The sequence below is a fragment of the Cydia pomonella genome, chromosome 18, assembly GCF_033807575.1.
Source record: "Cydia pomonella isolate Wapato2018A chromosome 18, ilCydPomo1, whole genome shotgun sequence".
In the NCBI taxonomy this organism is placed as follows: domain Eukaryota; kingdom Metazoa; phylum Arthropoda; class Insecta; order Lepidoptera; family Tortricidae; genus Cydia; species Cydia pomonella.
Genome location: NC_084720.1, coordinates 9,058,246 through 9,076,125, shown reverse-complemented (window position 1 = coordinate 9,076,125; position 17,880 = coordinate 9,058,246). Strand labels below are relative to the sequence as shown.

The 17,880-nt window shown below is 35.2% G+C and overlaps 1 protein-coding gene across 3 annotated transcripts in view; it reads right to left on the bottom strand.

The window, feature by feature from the left end:
* Nucleotides 1-214: 214 nt before the first annotated feature.
* Nucleotides 215-17,880, bottom strand: part of LOC133527588 (titin-like) — a 49,386-nt gene continuing 31,720 nt past the window's right edge. For 2 of the 3 annotated variants that reach the window (XM_061864650.1, XM_061864652.1), the window contains exons 14-18: nucleotides 9,575-9,758; nucleotides 8,796-8,980; nucleotides 8,306-8,498; nucleotides 4,500-6,049; nucleotides 215-673 (exon numbers count right to left, since the gene is read on the bottom strand). In XM_061864650.1, the coding sequence (XP_061720634.1) occupies nucleotides 345-673; nucleotides 4,500-6,049; nucleotides 8,306-8,498; nucleotides 8,796-8,980; nucleotides 9,575-9,758 (2,441 nt within the window). In that variant the 3' untranslated portion in view covers nucleotides 215-344. The remainder of the gene's footprint in view (nucleotides 674-4,499; nucleotides 6,050-8,305; nucleotides 8,499-8,795; nucleotides 8,981-9,574; nucleotides 9,759-17,880) is intronic. The other variant, XM_061864651.1, reaches the window with a different exon arrangement.

Sequence of the window (17,880 nt, the reverse complement as noted above, 5' to 3'; positions counted from 1 at the left end):
CCTCCCTTCCGACGTGTCGGAACTGTCGAAAGCCGGTGTTGCTCGAAGGTACCTACACAATTATCGAAGTGAATTATAAAATACAAATGTATCATAGACCCATCTGTTTCATTAATCCTTTTTATATGATTATATATGATGAATATAACTTTATAAGGATCTAAAATAGTCTTATACTTTTTAGGTTGTGTAGTCCATCTTAGTAAAACAAACATTAAATTCTTTATCAATATATTAATTCAACATCAATTACATAACGAGCTTAAACAGAAATTCAATAAACATAATATTCTTAATTCACTACAAACATCAATATAGAAAATTAAACAAAAATAATACTTATGTCACTTTGTCTCCCGTCTAAATTCTTCAGCGTCCATACTTGCTTTTTGGCTTTTCTCTGACATCTCCGTAATGGTGGATAAGTCTGGGACGGCACAGACGATAGGGAATATCTGTTGCAAATTGGCGCCATAGACTGGCCCGTCATCCTGCACATCAAAATAGTTGGTGTTACTTTCGTCTTCACTGAGGAGGTACCATTTGGAAGTTCGAGGTTTGGGGACGGGCAGATGTGATATGTCGTCGGTGAGAGCACTGTTGCATTGACTCGCGAAAGGGGTGAAATACATCGTGTTTCCGCTGTCTGTGCTTTGAACCTCGGTTGCTCTAGCTGTTGAAATAATTTTAAAAATAAAGTATTTTTTTATGTTCCTAACTTAACACTATGACAATAGTATTTTTAGGATGCTAGTACTTAAGAAAAAAAAAATCAGTAATAAAGTATATGACCCAACTTATGACCTAAGTATTAGGCTGATTCAAAAATCAAATTTTTTATTCTTTTAACTCTTCTCACCCCATAATTTCATCCTACCTACTAAAATAATAATAAGCAATTAATTTTAGAATTTTTGATTAACATTTAGCGGTCGCTACCACCAAGTACCACCTGCCAACTTTTGCAAATTTTCTACATTTACGTTCTTACTGCGATGTGTGATATGGTTTGCTTTTAGTATGATCCATGACAATATTTACGTATTATAGTAGTTTATGTGACTGCGACATACTAAAAAGCATCAGTGACGATAGTATCGCCTTTGTTTAATTTCACAAATTTTCAAATGTCGGTAGCGACCCCTACATGTAAAAAATATAGAGTGTTTTGACAGGTTATTCGTATAAAGGTATAAGTATATGGCAAGCGACAAAATGGGACGTTTTGCCAGTTTCGGTCAAAAATATAATTATAAAAATTGGTAAAAAAATCTAGTGTTTTCTAATGCAATAGATCATTTGTAGAAGTGAGAGTAAAACCTTGGAGTAATAATACTACGGACGTAGTTTTGCTAATACATAACTTGGATTCCATCATTCATCAATTTTCTAGTATTTACGCGCGACCACGGACTTCGGATAGGGTACATTGGCTAAAAAGTGTGTCCACATGAGAAGTCAAGGTGGGCCATTGCATCTCTTTCTAATTAGGGTGACCATGAGTTATATGTATCTGGGATATTAGGATAACGTGGAATATATAATTTGGCCAAGATGTTTTCTCATTCGTGCATAGTCAGAGAGAATCTTACTGTCCTTTTGCTGTGCTAGTATTATGGCCCCCGAAAAGGGATGGATATAGTTTATTCCATTCTGTAAAACGCTTCACAAAATCTTACTTAATTTAGTCGTCCTAAAAGCTGTTACTGATAGGCGTACCGGACCGCCACCATGATCGATCGTAAGGAAGGTGGTCCGCCGTAACTTCTGTCAAGAACACAGGTATGAGTAAGAGAGAGAGAGAGCCAGTATGCTAACAGGACCAGGGTCGCGATTCGCTCCGCCCTTTTATTAGTTTTTAACCAAGGCGCTTGTCAATGGAGCGCTATAGACATTAGAGAGAAACATATTATCTTTTTCTTACGATAGTATTATGGAGCTTGTTAGAGTCGAGCCTACTGCGAACGCAGAAGTTCGCAAATTGCGAGCATCTTCCTCTGTCATTCTTAACTCCTTTATATCTCCATGTATAAATTATTAACTTATAAAAAGTCCCGTTAAACTTAATCGCGTATTAAGTTTCATGTTTACGTCCGACGTTCCGAGGACGGCGTTGTCCCCGTGGTCTCGAAGAAGACTGGCTAAAGTTAACATCAACATCTTCTAGCAGCGCGAGTTTTTCGAACTACTCGCACTTGGTCTTGTTTCTTGACTTGAACATTTTGCGCACTAGGGATGTTACTCTGTCGACACACAACACTAACGATATCCGATTTTTCGACTGTGGATATTCATTCTCGCTTACACATACTAATAACTGGGGGCCTACCGCAAAAACCGAAATTCGCAAATTGCGGGGAACTTTGTCTAGTACTCTCACTAAGACGTAATAAGAGTGACAGAAAAATTGATGAACTTCGATTTTCGCGGTTATAGCCCTGGATTCCATGTAGATGAGATTTATATTTTCTAATTAAAATACTTAAGGTGTTACGATGCCGGACATGTAGATGTAGAAAATTAATAAATGGCTGCCGTTAGCCGCCACTGTCGAACTCAAAAATGGTCACGATTTTTCATCTGTCGCACTCATGGTACTGATTCACATCGTGCCGACATCATGGTCACCCTAATGAGTTTGACAATTATCGTCATGTATTTTCATCGTAAAATTTAATGATTGTGGTTCACCTGTGAAAATATATACCACAATCGGCAAAACTTTCACTTCTACAACCTATCACACAACATTTTTTACCCATTTTTTAAATATTTCGCGATTAAATGCTACGCCCCACCATTCACGTATTATGGAAATATCTCGAAAATATGTCATCAAGTTGGGGATACCAATTAATATTCAAAGTTTCTACAATGTCTACCATATTAAAATTAATGTTTTTTTTGTTGTGCATATGCTTGGTTTAATCAGTTAATAATATTGACATCATAATTATTTACAAATTACTTAAAAGATTTGAGTACTATATTTACTAAAATAGTATAAGAAAGTATTTAATTTCAGTACAGGGATCGGAACCGGTTTTTTGGAAAAACTTTGAAATAAACATATATTTCGGTTTATTTTATACTCCAAATATAGGACTCGGTTGTGTTTTTAGATACCTAACGACTTCGTATTATTAGATTGCCCAATTAGAAAGGAAATAATTAACAAAGAACGAAAAAATACCGTTTTCGTTCCCATACAAAAAATACCGGTTTCCGATCCCTGTTTCAGTAGTATATTGATATAAATTAAATACTACCACAATGGTATGTTTTTAACATTGGCAACATGTGCGAGTGAGACACCGCGCCCCACTTTTGCCATCTCAAGTGTACCGTTTTCTCTAGTCTGGTAAGAACACCTTTCTGATAAGGTTCAATTTACTATAACAAAAAAAGTTAGTGTGCTTCACTTTATATCTCCATGCGCGCGACACACACACATTGACAGCTATCATCCACCACTCTGCCGTCAGTCGGATAGAGAGGTCATTAAAATGAATTGTTGGAAGAAAAAAAAATGCAGGTATGCGTGGTTAAATGTTGTAAAAATTATTCCGTTCTGAAGAAAAAAATAGACGGAATAACTTTGCATAGGTAAGTTAATCAATTATCACGTTATCACAAAACAGGAGTGTGACCAGTAAGTTCAATAGGGTAATTTCCCGAAAACCAGGGTAACTTATGGCCTTTCTTATTAAATCATTATGTATACAAGAGACTATTCAAATAAATGGCGAAATTATTGATTTCAAACTAGGTCGGTGTGGTAATTTCCCGGGCATAAGCCGAAGAAAGACGCTTTAATGACTAATGTTTCCTAAATTGTGTTGCATTTATTTGTGTCTGCGTTTGCATTAATACTTATAAACTTAATTTCATTGTGAATTGATGTACATACCTACTTAATAAGCAAAAAATGCTAATAGACCGCGGGCCAGGAGCATATTTCGTCAGTCATCGCCGCCCGGCTAATACTTTGTCAGATGAGAGTTTGGATGCTGTTTTAAACTAAAAAACCGTCAGCTGGTTCTATCGCGGTGGAATGACCGTCAGCTGTAAAATGAACATGTAAAAAATAACGTCTTACCACTTTATGTGCGGCAAAGTATGCGTAATTCATTGATGGCTTTTGAGGCGTTTCCACCCAAGAAGAACTGCCGACTATTCGGCTAGAAGTTTTACCTAAAATGAAGTAAATTCGAACGCGCGCGTGGCGTGTGCTCTGCATGTTGCACACATCGCCTAAATGTTAATCAAAAATTCTCAAATTAATTACTAATTATATTTTAGTAAGTAGGATGAAATTATGGCGAGAGTTATAGATATAAATTAAAACTTTGATTTTTGAATCACCGTAGTGTACAGACGGCACGTTCACACATCGAAACGCAACTGATTTTAGCGTGTCCGCCGCGTGGTATGGGGCTTGGTTGACCTGTGTAAGATGTCCCCTGATATTCATTTATTATATATTTAACAAAACTTACCTTCACGCAGAGTCGTGGCACACTGAGCATTGTCACAATACAGCTCAGGTGATGTTTTCCCGCTTTCCATTGAGTTTCCACTCAAATTATCTTTGTTCTCGAAAGCCAAGGAGCTTGAATTCAAAGAAATTGTAGATTTGGAGGTCGTTTCTATGAACTCTACACTGTCGGAGTCGTCTTGGTCTATACACTCTCCGATTTGAAGGCAAGTCTCTGAATGGTTGTGTATGAGTTCGCTACTGTCTTCAAATCCGTGCAAAAACACACCAGACTCGTTATCTCCTTCGGTATTTGAACTGCGGCTGATATTCTGCTTCTTTTGAGGAGACATTTTCTTCTTTTGTGGCTTCTTCTTGGGTTTTGTTATTTTGACTTTAATGATATCTTTTTTAATGCGTGGCTTTTTGATAACAGCAGTGACGTCAATCCTCTCATCTTGTATATTGATTTCTAGGTTGTCTGGTACGTTTTTTTCACAGTAAACAATATTGACAGACGGCGGGCATGATCTCCTGCCACCGCGTGAACAGTGAGCTTTTGATTCTTCAACAATAACAGGTTCTAGATTGACCTTCTTTTTATTTTGAGCAGTGTTTTTCTTATGAGGCGTTGAACATCGTTTTCTAGAACCCTTTTTCTTTACTTGTGTATCTACTTCCATTTTTTCTTCCTTATTCGCGGGTTTTTGTGCGCTCTCCAAAAGTAGTTGCTCCAGCCTTCTGTCTAGAGAGTCTGATGACTCAACGTTGACACCAGAATAAGTTTTCAAGATAGATTCGGATGTTATCGACATTCTCATGCTTGAATCCTTTGACAAATTCCGTTCAGCAGCATTTGGCTTATCAGATAAATTACTCATTGCGGCCATTAGATGCTTTCTGTACTTTTCATGCAGTTCGCAATCTTGGTTCATGAGAGGCATGGATACATCTACTTCAGGCATGAGATATGTTGCACGTTTATTGCATGCATTTTGCGCAGTATTGCTCTCCATCTCATTAATTGTCGGGTGATCATTTATTTCCGCAATAGCACTTTTGCTTACTGATAAATTCTCAACAAATGATAGTTCAGGGGACAGTGGCAGAGACAGTATACTGGAGCTGGCTGGATCAGTTTTATTTGATTCATTAGCTTTCAAAATCTCGTCACGAAGGTTACGAATTTCATTTGCCAGCGTATCAGTTTCGTTACCATTCGCCTCGTCTATCTTTTCTAGTATTTTCATAGTCCGAGAACGAGGCAGGAGGAATTGGTACGAATCCGATGTATACACCTCAGAGTTGATGGTAGACTGTTCTTTTCCTGCAGTTTTGAAAGTGATACTACAGGATGAATCGCTATCACTAAAGATATGTTTTAACAGGGGATATGATCTGCTTCTTTGTTTGCGTTTAATTTTCCTGCCTTTTATAGACAGGGTAGAGATGCTTAGGCGTCTCTTTCTTCTTAAGTTTATGTTAAATGGGCTAGTGTCAGAGTCTTGGTAGCCTTGACTGCTGTTTGCAGAGTGATGGGATAAGCTTTCGGGTGATGCGATGTTAGGTAAGCTGTGTGGAAAAAAGAGAATCGGGTTTACACACAAGGCCATGCGGTTATATGCAGGGGTGCAATTATAAAAATAAAAAAAATATAGAAATTGCTCTTATAATGGGAAATAACAGCGTTTCGCTAGTCGTCTCAGTCTTTGTGTAAAGTCCAATCCAATTAGTTTCCCAAAGTACGCTAAACATTAGTATTGGAATTCGTTGTCATGTTTTTATGATCAATCCTAAATTCGCAAGTGTGAAATGATACGTAGATACCCTAGTAAAGAGAATATATGTGGTCAGGCATGAATAAGGCATTGATATGATAAGCGCGTGTGTAAGACGAATGTACATGCGGATCACAATGGAAGCAGGGTCACACACATTTAAAGCTATACTTTCTTATATTGATCACTAGTTTGGTTCCTTCCATAGCCAACATGCCAATCGTTAACGCTCCGTAGCGTAGCGTAGTCATCTCTCTCACTCTTCCATATTAATACAACAGTGACAATTTCGTTCGCTACGGAGCGTTGAACGATTGGCACGTTGGCTACGCGGGCAGCAGACCCTACGGACTGTGGTCAAATATATCTTTAAAAAAAAAGACTAAGTTATTTTCTAATATATATTTTTTTAGCGTTACTAAGAACGCATGGGGATTTTTATCCGACACTGTATGCGGTATTATAATCACGTAATCTCAACTATCCCCATTAGAATTATTAATTTGCTATTTTTTATCGCATACAGTGGGGTGCACTACTTTTTTTTATAATTACTTTTCATATATTATAGTTTGATATGGTATATTGTCATTTTGAATAACTTAATACAAAGCATACTACTATTAATATAGATCGCAGTTCAAACCTAATCGAGGTTAGGTTAGAACTGCGACCCCGCATAAAAAATAATGTTTTTGATTGTATAAAGTTATATTAAAATATAATATATAAAAACCCATTATACATATATGTATTTATACTAGTTAAAATTTATATAGGAATTATAACAATTACGGTTTAAGATTAAGTACATTACAAATCAACGTATAATAATAATTACATTTTAACAAGTAATGATATATGAAATGGTATGGCAAGTGTGTGATAGTTTTATTATCATTATTATACATATTAAACATTACACCCCAAACAGTGCCCGATGTAGAACCTCGTTCTTTCTTTTTGCGTGGTTCTGTCTAATCCTACATGGATAAATAATATATTACGGTCAAAATATTAGGTACATTATTATTTATATATATTTTATAATTAGATGAGAAAAATATATCAAACCAATCCAGCTAGTCTGCGTAAGAAACTCAAACTATGATCAATTGATTATCATTGTTTTTAAACTTTAAAAAAAAAATGTTGATTTTATATCAATAGAAAATTATTCTAGTTTTACTTTAATTAAATAACTAGGAAAATTAAGTCTTAAACTACTGTAAATAAATACAACATTACTTTAGCAAGTGTTTATTGATCCAAAAGAAACACCTGCTCCCATTCATACTTTTAACAAAAATAACAGTATGGTATATTATTATATGTACAAGTATTTTCATGTTTTAGACATACGAAACATTTATTCTACAAGTAAAGAATATAAATGATTTCGATTTTTCTATGTATAAAATATATTCTATATTATAATGTAAAGTAAGTAAAGAATAAGACAAGATGATGGATAATAAATTCACATTCATATATTCTATACTGCAATCTTTTCTTTCTTTTTAGTAAATGGGTACTCTAAAGATCAATAAAATAGAAAATCAGGTTTTTAGTTTAAGAAATAAAATTCCAATAAGACAATAGGTTTAATAAAAAGTAGGCTGAATCTCAAGTACCCATTTTCTGAGCTACTTCCCAATAGGGACGAGTAGACGACATCAAGTAATACCAGTCTTCCTTGACTACATTTCATTGCAAAACACATAATGTGGATACATTTTATTTGACTCTGCAATCTTATATTGCGGTCAATAAGTATATGTCGCAGTTTTGTTCTTAACAAGATTATTATTATAGGGACCATGCACGTTGGAGGGTCTGCCACCTTGTGGCCTAAATCAAAACCTTGAACTTGACATAGGTCACAGACCATTCAGGCCTATAAACAAGGTACGCTGCCATTTGGTGGCCTAAATAGGAAACTCAGTATGACATAACATTAACACTGTCAATAAATACCGTCCGGTGGGTGGGACCCTCTACTTCGCGCATGTTCCCTATTTGCACAGTTTTACCGCCAAAATCTACTTACTGCTTCTTGGGAATGGTTTTGTTTGTATTAGTAGCCTTTGTAGTCTGTTGTTCAGGTTCAGGCGACGGGAATTTGTAGCGCACCTCATCCTCCTCATTCTCTTCGATTACCGGAGTTGGTGCAGGTTCTTCAGGTGCCTCAGGCTGTGCCTTTGCTAATGATTTCCTAGTTGTTTTGGCTTTTGGAGTAATGCCTGAAATATTACGTGACTTTTTAATATTTAGAATACTTTCATATTATACTAAAATAACGCTAAACCTTTCCGAAACGGCTAAATCTAGTCTAGTATTATTATTTGTTCTAGTTAACATAACTTAGTTTTATTTTAACCTATTTTGGGGTTAACCGGTTGGCTGTATAATCTGTATGTAGCATTTAAACTGATGGACCAATTTTGAGTTAGCAAGTTTTAACTAGGAAACAAATATTACTTTTAACGTAACTTTACGCGGCCTGCAACGCCAAACGCCAAATTAAAAAGAATACATACCATTTAAGAGTTTCCTAGGGGACCTTGTTTGCCTCCCGACATTCGGTGTGCTATTTTTGACTTCTTGAGCTTTTACTTCTTCTACGACTTTACTTAGCTGTACAGTTTTCTTTGACTTTTTAGCCGGGCTCTGTGCCACTACAACTGCTGGTGAAACCTCTCGTTTAGGTCTGCCCCGTTTTTTCCTAGAACAAATACTGTAGATGCAAAATTATAGGTATATAAAAAAACCTCATCTTGTGATTTGATACAATCAAATGAACACTCCTGGTTCATCTTGGTATCTTTTAGTACTGAGCATTAAAAATATTTTGGTGTTTATTATTGGGGTTTTTCTTATCAGCCGTTACCAGTGATAACAAACTCACCAGGGCACCCCCCCTTGTAAGTAATAGACGGGAAAACACCCACCTTGCTGATTCAAACTCGTTTTCATGCGCTATGCAATGGTAAAAATGGGGTTGAAAGATAATCCTATTGTTGTCACACAGAAAGTTATCATCTTTATCACTATTATATCAATATTATATGTTTTATTCAAAATAGTGATGATCATCCGCAATAAGGTGTATGTGAACCCGCATTGGGCCAGCATGAGGACTATAACCCAAGCCCTCTCGCGTATGAGAGGAGCCCTATGCCAAGCAGTGGGATGCATATCTTATTTATTAATTATTAGTGATGATCGACGTAAAGATATCTAATGATGGACAATCGGATAGGCTGAAAATTGTAAAAATTACACACACGACACTGTAAAAATGTCATTAAAATTATACCTTTGTGTAATATTTGCTTGTCCTTCAATATTTTCTTGAGCAGTAACCTTAATCTCTGGATTATCAGCAGGCACACTTTTTTCTTTATCTTCCTTTTGTTCCACAACTTCTTGTACTTCTACATCTTTCTCTTCTATCTCTTTAAATATTGCTGATTCTAACTCATTTACTTTATCGCGTACTCCTAAAAGACAAACATTATTTTACACTTTAAATTACGTACAGTCAAGTGTAAAAATATGGGTGTACACATCTTACTGAAAAATATGTCCCAAAGCATCTTATTCCAGTGTAATAAGAGCGTAGTACCATATTTATGAGACGATTCTTTCGATACATAATTATTTACTTGACTGTACACTTATTAAACTTTTCGCAGTTACATTTGAATTGAAAAGGGTGTCCTTCACGGCTACCTCTACACCTTGGTGAGCCAACAAGTGCGAAGTGCCACTTACGCTTATTGCGCTGGCTAGGCGCCCTGGCCGGACTACTAGTTTTTTTTTACAAAAGTTACCAATAGCAGAAGTAGCATATACCTACGTAAAAAAGTGTGATCAATCCAGTTCTCTACTGTAATAAGAGTATAATTGGCTCATTTGTAATTTAGAGTTTATTTGTTTATTTATTTCATCAGTTTACAATTGCACCTTAACAGCTAAAGCCACAGCGGCACAAATTGGGAGACAGTAATATTTATGGATCAATAAACATTTGCTATACAAGAGAGCTAAGTTGTTGTTTAACCCCTAGTGCTAATATTTATACCCAAGCCAGCGAATCATTCCAAAATTTATTTCGCGTGCTTGTGTCCTCGTGGATTAAACATACTTTGCAACCAAAGTGAAAGAAAATTGTTCACCAGACCAACGCGAAGAAAATACTAACTGTAAAACATTATAAATCAAATCCAAATGAATGTTATTAAATATTCAGCATTCAAAATCATCACTTAAAAGTCAATTCTACCAACCAACATGAGGAAATAACTCAAAATATGCATCAAATTACTTTGCCACTCTTGTGTGGAGAAAATGGACCTTTACGAACTGATGTGGTGAACATGCTATTTTGACTCAATTTGATCCGAATTTTTGTTTAGTAGGCTTTTGTTACGATAACGAGAGATTAGGGAAATACAAGCTTTATTGAGCTCACTGTGGGATTTTTTGGTGGGAAATTTGTATCAAATTATGTTGACACTTATGTGGATAAATTAGCCTCATGCATGATTATTTTTTAATTATTTAAATCATTATTTATATTGGTTGAACACCGGCAAAAATAAAAATACTTTTAGAAATCTTCACACTATTTTATTAAAAAATATTTAAAATGTTGAATAATTTTGAGCGGTTGAAACGCTCTCAATTTTTTGAGCGAATTCTACAGAGCCGATGACGTCACACTCCCGACACAACTGACGTTTGTTACTAATGTTCTTAGTGTATTTCAGCCACTCGACAATAATAATTCGTTTTATTATTTTTCACGTCAGCAGCTCGAACAAGGGTAATTTGCTGCTTAAAAACAGTGAGCAAAATCGCATTTTGCTCACCGAGTGAGACAAAATAACATTCAAGTGACCTTTAGATTCGAATGTCATTACAACGTGCGGGGCCTAATACACGTTCGAAATATTTGGATTCTATTGTCTTTATCCCTTTCACGTCATTAGCAATAAGAAAGAGACAAAAAAGAGCATACGTAATTCAACGGTATATTGACGGTTTATAATAGACCCCCGAAATAAGTCAGACCGCATCGTTCCAAAACACCCTACGAGTCTTCATTCGTAATAATTAATTAATGAAATATAAGATTAAAATTTAATAAAAACACCATATTTTACGTATTTTATTATAAAATCAAAACAATGAACTTATACAAATTTACGCAATTGTTACGCTACTTTTAACGATCTCTACCATAGTTGACAAAGAGTAGTATCCGCAATTCGGACCGGATCATACAAAGTTTTTTTTTTTTACAAAAAATGAACTGTCAATTGATGTTCGTTAATTCATTATTTTCGTATTATTTTATTAAAATTTCTTTCGTTTTGTTTTATTGCGGTAATTAAAGTTAATTGTTAAAATACCTTCAGAAAACATGAGTGAAATAGTGACCCGTCCGTCTGGATTACATTTTTTCAGGTTGTATTTTTTGATGGCTGACTGACGTGAAAATTTTTGTGTACTACACGAGATCAAAGTTATTTACGTCTCGTGCGCTTTTGAGTCGCTTACTACGCTCAAGATTCTAAATTAGATTCACTCGCTACGCTCGTGAATCTATTATAGAATCTTTCGCTTGCACGGGACTCAAAACAAGCACTCGAAGAAATACCAAACTTTGCTCTCTTGTTGTACAAATAACTATTTTAACACATTCACTGCCGGGAACCCACCTGGTGGGCGCTCGTGAACTTTGTTCAGATGCCGGACAACCCGCTGGGCGGATTGTTTTGTACGCAGCTATAGACCACCGGTTTCTGGGGTAGTGCGCCGTTTGTTGTCTGGCAGTGAATGTGTTAATACCATGGATGAACCTGAAATCCATTCTATAGGCATTATCTATAGTGATGGGTAGGACATCAATTTAAAATGAGTTGTATGAGTACCTCATTCTCTAAAATGAGGTGTTACGATGTCTTACTTCAAATGAGGAGAGGTACTAGCAGTTTTTCAGCATCTACTATTCCATCAACTCCGACGGCAGCAAAACATATTCAATGTAAATACATATTTAGGCATTGTTAAACTTCCTTTATAAATACACATAAATATTTAATTGGAGTGCAATTCTGGAGGTTAAAAACAGAACTTTAACAACAGAAGACATACATTTAAGAATGAAACTAAGGACATAAAGTACATACATCCTACACTACATAGCAACTTAATTTGATGCTTTTATGAAACTTGTTCTAATTTAGCAGTTTATTATTTTTATTGTTAGATTGTTCAGTCCTTGCTACTTGATATCATTTTAAGTTTAACATTCATATTGGGAGCGTGCACGACTGTCACGCAACCTAGTGTCCGCGAGTCTAGGGGAAAACGTCAATTCACTTCATCTTATAAAACTACTCCAAAACTAAAAACTACTGAACGGATTTTCATACGGCTTTCATCTATCAATACAGGGCGACTTCAAATTGGTAATACAAAATTAATGTTTTACACACATTTTCCCTTAACTAATCCCCTTAATTAAGTCTCATGCTATTAAATTAAGCAAAAGTATTTTTTTCTTAATTTTTAATTTATCCCATTTGTTTAGACTTCACATGGTTATCCTACCATAATAATTAACAAAGAAGTTTAGAGAATTTCAAATGAACACTTTCCTCTTTGGTTATTAATCACCTGTCACGGTATTTATGAAGAAAACATGTTTTGATTAGTAATTGTCACTTGTCAAAGAAAATAATATTTTCCGTGAGATTTTAATTTCACAATTAAATTAAAATGCCTCGACGTTATCCATATACTAATGTTCAAAAAATGGATATTCTTGAATTTTATTTTACTTCACGGAGTACTGTGCGAACTCAGGCATTATTTCACGAACGATACCCTGATTGCCCAACACCTACACGTGTATTAATAAACAGTACCATCCAAAATTTACGAGACCATGGTCAGTTTACGGTTCCAGTACATGCTCAAGCACAAGGCCGGCGGCCGCGGTATTCACAAGCTTTTCGGAGAAGAGTGCTCGAGTTTTTTAACCGCAACCCAGAAGCCAGCACAAGGGATGCTGCTGCGAGATTCGGCACGAGCCAATTGTTTATTTGGCGGCTAATGAAAGCTGAAGCAAAACATCCCTTTAAATTTCAAAGGGTACAGGATATTGTATTGGCTGATTACCCTAGAAGAGTTATTTTTGGGCGTTGGCTGCAGCAAAACTTACACTTAAATATCCTATGGACCGACGAGGCAACTTTTACAAGAGTCGGCCTCTTTAACGTGCACAATGAACACTGGTGGGCTGATCGTGATGCAAATCCTCACGTAACTCGGCGAGACTCTTACCAAACTCGTTTTTCTGTAAACGTTTGGGCAGGCATTCTGAATAATTGTGTGATTGGACCGTATTTTATTAACGGCAATTTAAATGGACCGAAATATGAAGATTTCCTGAGAAACGTGTTACCGATTTTGCTACAAGAGGTGCCGGAACAAAATTTAGAGAATCTCTATTTCCAGCAAGACGGTGCACCAGCACATTTTGCTCTAAGTGTGCGAAATTATTTGGACAGAATATTCCCTGGGAGATGGATTGGACGCAACGGCCCAGTCGCATGGCCGCCTCGAAGTCCCGATCTGACGCCACTCGACTTCTTTTTGTGGGGCGAAATTAAAAGGAGAGTGTACGCACGGGAATCAAATACTATCGATGAACTTCGCCAAAAGATAATTGAGGCATTTAATTCTGTAAAAGCCAATGAATTTATTTTAGACAGACTCAAAATCAACCATAGACGGCGGGCCGACTTATGTGTCAGGGTAGGCGGTGGTCATTTTGAACACATCTTAAAATACGCTTAGGTAGGTTCACACTTAAACTTTTAAAGGGTCATGGTGTTAATAAACGTGATTTATGCGTTTTAAAGTATTTCATTGTTATTAATAATTATTGCGGTAAAGAAGAGAAAATTTTGAGTTTGTATTGATCGGTAGATTAGGTACAATAATAAATGATTTAAAAAAATAATTCGGCTTATTACCATAAATTTATCAGGGTACTTAACCTTTTGAACGCCAAGAGCCACTAAAGTGGTCGTGTGCTGTCGTGCCTACCACGCCAACGACCAGTAGAGGTCATGGCAGACGCTGTAAAAGCAATTTTACTGTTGACAGATAAGGTTTAAATTCGTTTCTCAATAGTTGACATATTGGCGTGTATGCCACATTTTGATGCGAGGGAGAAAGCGTTGAAAAGGTTAAAACCTCATCAAAACAATTTAGTTACACGAGTGTCACTTGTAGTGATATCAATGATAACGTACATTGACGATAACATCGAGTGACAAGTAGGTATGACAGTTAGATATTTAATGTAGAGTAACCACACTTTGGGACTTTAATTATTGGTTTCGTTAGAAAATTAGCGAGAATTAAATGCAGCTGATTTTAACAACGGAGTGAATGTATTATAATGTTTGGTATTAACTGAGCCACAATCAAGTGTTTTGTATTACCAATTCGAAGTCACCCTGTAGAGTGATTCTTGAGGAAGGCTTAAGTATATAACTTGTTAAGGTTTTATGTAAATTGTTTGAAATATAACGATGTTGTCGGAAAAAATCACGCTGGCCAGGAGCTTTAATCGAAAACGCTGCCTAATCCGTTTGATCTATAACAACACAATGTATGGTGGGGTTGTTTCTCATTGATAGGTCTACAAAAAAGTCCGCGATGTTAAATGTCTATCTTTTAAGGATAACTTACTATACATATTCGTAACTTCTAGAAAAAGATCACGTAATATGTGGCATTTGCAAAGCTATTATTAACAATTATCAAAATGAATACGTTAGTTATATTAAGCATTTCATACAGCTTACAATGGTCCCTTACACCATACAATTTAAATGAATATTTCAGGAGTAATCGTAAATCAAAGTTTCATTTCGAGCCATATAATTGTACGAAATGTTAAAGACGCTATCCGCAGTTAGTTCAAATTTTTACCACCTTATGCGCTGGGATCGCTTTACTTACCCCCACCATGCACTTCGCACTTCGCACGGTCCCAATATTGAAATAAATACTAACCATAAACTACCAAACAAACAATTAACAAACTAAGGAGACCAAATCCAATATTTTTTGTACATTTAGTGAGAGTCAGAATGGCGGGTGTACCTAAATAAAAATAAATGAAAAGCATACCATATTTTTGTACCTGATTTGTACTATTTAGTACCTCCGTTAAAAAAAATTGTACCTCACGGTACACAAAGTTATCATCAAAAAACAATACACCCGCCATCCTGACAAGTCAGAATGGCGGGTGTACTTCATTACGCTATGTTCCCGTGGTTATTGATAAATTATAAAAAAGCCAAATTTTTGTACCTTTTTTGTACCTTCATATTCAATTATAATATAAGCCATTTTATTTGTGGTGGCCAAGTTTTACTCATTTTATATTTTGCTTGCTATTACAATTTCGCAGGCGTTATCATTTTTCAAGTTATCGATCTCATTTTTAAGAAAAAACGCTAAGGTACGATTATTTTTATTACACCAGGAATTAGTACCTTTAATGTTTAATCTGTTAAGTTCAAATAACTCAGAAAATCATATTTATGTACTTTCACTTGCTTAAATAATTTTTAAAAATATTAGTACAGACATTTATCAGTTTTCAGTTGCTTACATATTATTGTGTGACTTGCTCAGTTTAATATGACAGGTGATATGTGTACATATTTTTGATTTGTTAATCTGTTCAGATGCATATGCACTTTTCTATGCTCATTTATTTATGAAGCCTTGGATTCGCTCATATATTTTTGAACTCGACTGTACAATAGCACACAATATTTTTTCGAATAAAAATAAAATCGAAGTATACAAGAGTAAACCAATTTTGTTTGCAGATATCAATCGATCTGATAACAAATAACTTCAGTAACTTCTTACCTTTTGGGCTGGACCATAAACTTCGGAAGTAAGTAGTAGGTATGAAGCCTGTATAGTCTGGCTAGCCAAATACTGTTGACAGATATTTCCATGTTGTATCACTAATTGTCTATGATTTAAAAAAAAGCTAAAAGTCTGTTGTCAATTTATGTCATTCATTCAAATTATTCGCGGTTTATAAGGGGTTTATTTTAAATAATATTAATTATGACTATACAGAGTGAGGTCCGCAAACTATTAATTAAGCTCGTAAATTATTACGATAATGTGCAAAGTCGACGGGAAGCGTTGTATAACGAAAAACTGCTATATTTACAAGTCGTAAACAATTGAGTAGGTTGGTGCTTTATTAATATTTTGATACTTTAAGTACTCGTTCTAACATTTGCCTATAACTTTGATTAAGTACGTGAATCTATTAATACCTGAATCTCATGGAACGGACAAGTGTGTAAAGAAACTGATAAACTAGAAGTTCTGGAAAATATCAATAAAATCAAAACATTGGAATGTAACGAGTTACTGAAAACTAATATTTTTAGAAGAAATCTGTGGAATGACTGGTCAGTAGTAAATTGATTTAAAAATATAAAATATATAAAAATATCTTGGCGGAACATGTCTATATATGTCTTTGTACTTTACATAAAGGTAGAAATCACGTGAGCTGACTTTGAGTGCACGTCATCGTATATTAACTTATTTCCTTAGGTACTTTACGTGTGCACAGAAAATCAAACATATTTTCTAGTATCAAAACTATAATTCCTACTACACAAAGTGTGACCAGCCCAAGATTTTTTAATTTCCCGCCAAAATATTGTGTAATATTTCAGTAGCCAGACTCTATCACTTATATTCTCATTAATTTAATTAAAAGTTTTTGATTTAACTAAGTATTTACGAATTTATACACAATATAGAACATAGAACTGCATATTCATTAGTCAAACCTTTGCAAAAAACTTTTAAAAATAAACTTTTTAAATTGTATAGCATAGACAATTTGCTGGTTCTTAAGGCCCGTCCAGACGGGATCAATTGGTCAATTTGATCAGAAAATTAATTGGCATCAATCTCATCTATTAACATTCACAAGTACACAATTTTAATCACCTATTTTAGATTTATGATAAATTTCAAGCGCTCAAATAAAATAAAAAATGCCCCAAAGACGCATACTAAAGCGTTTTAGGAGACCTAAATGTCGAAATCAATATGATACTCTGGCACACCCAAAAGGGTCTAGCAGGCTAAGCGAACTAGAGGTGCCCCCACCGACGGATTTGGTCATTCTTTCAGGTGGTGTACTGGCCAGTCCTAAGAACACTCTATGCTTAATATCAGTCTTCGATCTTCTTTTGTTTTCGAATTATTCAGGATAATGTAAAATAATCAGCGTATCATTGAAAGTGGCATATTTTGTAAACTGTTCAAATTAGATTAACGAAACAAAATTATATTTGACAATAATAAAATAGGCTACAAAATACACATTTTTAACCCACGTCATGTACTTATACTTCATTGTGTAAAAAAACATTTTATTTTTCTTCACATTTATTTTTTTACTTTTCGCGGAGGTACACCTCCAGAAAAAATATGCATGGATAGCCATTAGTACCCGCTACATACACATATAAAAAT